General features: G+C 45.2%; 1 protein-coding gene across 1 annotated transcript; it reads right to left on the minus strand.

Annotated features, from left to right (window-relative positions):
• Nucleotides 1-248: 248 nt before the first annotated feature.
• On the minus strand, nt 249-921 carry Pmar_PMAR007400 (arginyl-tRNA synthetase, putative; the record flags this gene model as incomplete). Its single annotated transcript, XM_002768661.1, has 3 exons — nt 249-411; nt 460-613; nt 670-921. Coding segments are annotated over 3 exons (569 nt in total), but the record flags the coding sequence as incomplete, so codon positions are not given.
• Between the last annotated feature and the right edge of the window lie 115 nt (nt 922-1036).

The following is a 1036-nucleotide window of genomic DNA, read 5'->3' on the forward strand; positions in this document are numbered from 1 at the left end:
ATGGTGGATGATTAGACGAAGGTGTGGTATGATGATTACTGTTGGTGAGGTCCCACATATACTCACAAAGTCGATGACATTGAAGGTCTGAGAGAACAGACTGCATCACTTCAGCGAAGCGGAGGATCTCCAAAGCCAAAGACCGCTCTTTCTCCTCTGTGATGACGACTTCTTCAGATGAGTAGTCGAGACCCGAACTGATGATTATCGGAGGAGATGTCGAAAATGAAAATGTTATGTGTTTTTACTGATAATCAAAGTTCGCCTTCCTGAGGATACTGCAAATTCTGGCGTAGGCGTAAAGTAGGAAGACCGCAGTGTTGCCCTTCGGGTCGAGCATCTTATCGAAATTGAATATGTAATTGGTAGTTCTGTTTTGGCGAAGGTCAAAGTATCGAACAGATGCAACACCTGAAAGATAATCTATTAGATACCACACCTCCATCACATCATCATCACCAATGATCTTCGATGCTCTATCGAATTCCTCTTCAGTGAGTCCAGTCGATCGTCCGGCCGCCTCCCCTTCCCCCGCGTTAAGTCTCGACTCCAATTCCTTCCTCGCCCTGTCCTCGGCCTCATCGAGAAGGTCAGTCAACTTCACAGTGGCGCCCTGAAGGGAATTCATAATAATCAATGACAATAACCGTCGAGATGACGACGACCCACCGATCGAGTTTTGAATTTTTTGCCATCATCACCACAGACGACACCAAAGCCGAGGTATTCGAGTTTAGTTTGAGGAGGATGATGCCAACCGGCCATCTTGGCGACTTCAAAGAGCTTCTTGAAATGAACTTCTTGTCCGAGGTCGGTAATATAAACAACTTCATCGGCGTGTAGTTGAGTTAATCGATACCACACCGCCGTCACATCAGTACTATCATACCCGTAACCACCATCACTCTTCACTACCATCATTGGCACCTGATAATTATAATAATAACAAATCGAATTATCAATTATAATATTCACATCATCAACGTCAGTGAAGATGCACTTGGCGCCGTTTGATTCGACCACAAGTCCCTCCTTT

Source organism: Perkinsus marinus, assembly GCF_000006405.1.
Source record: "Perkinsus marinus ATCC 50983 genomic scaffold scf_1104296967562, whole genome shotgun sequence".
In the NCBI taxonomy this organism is placed as follows: Eukaryota; Perkinsozoa; order Perkinsida; family Perkinsidae; genus Perkinsus; species Perkinsus marinus.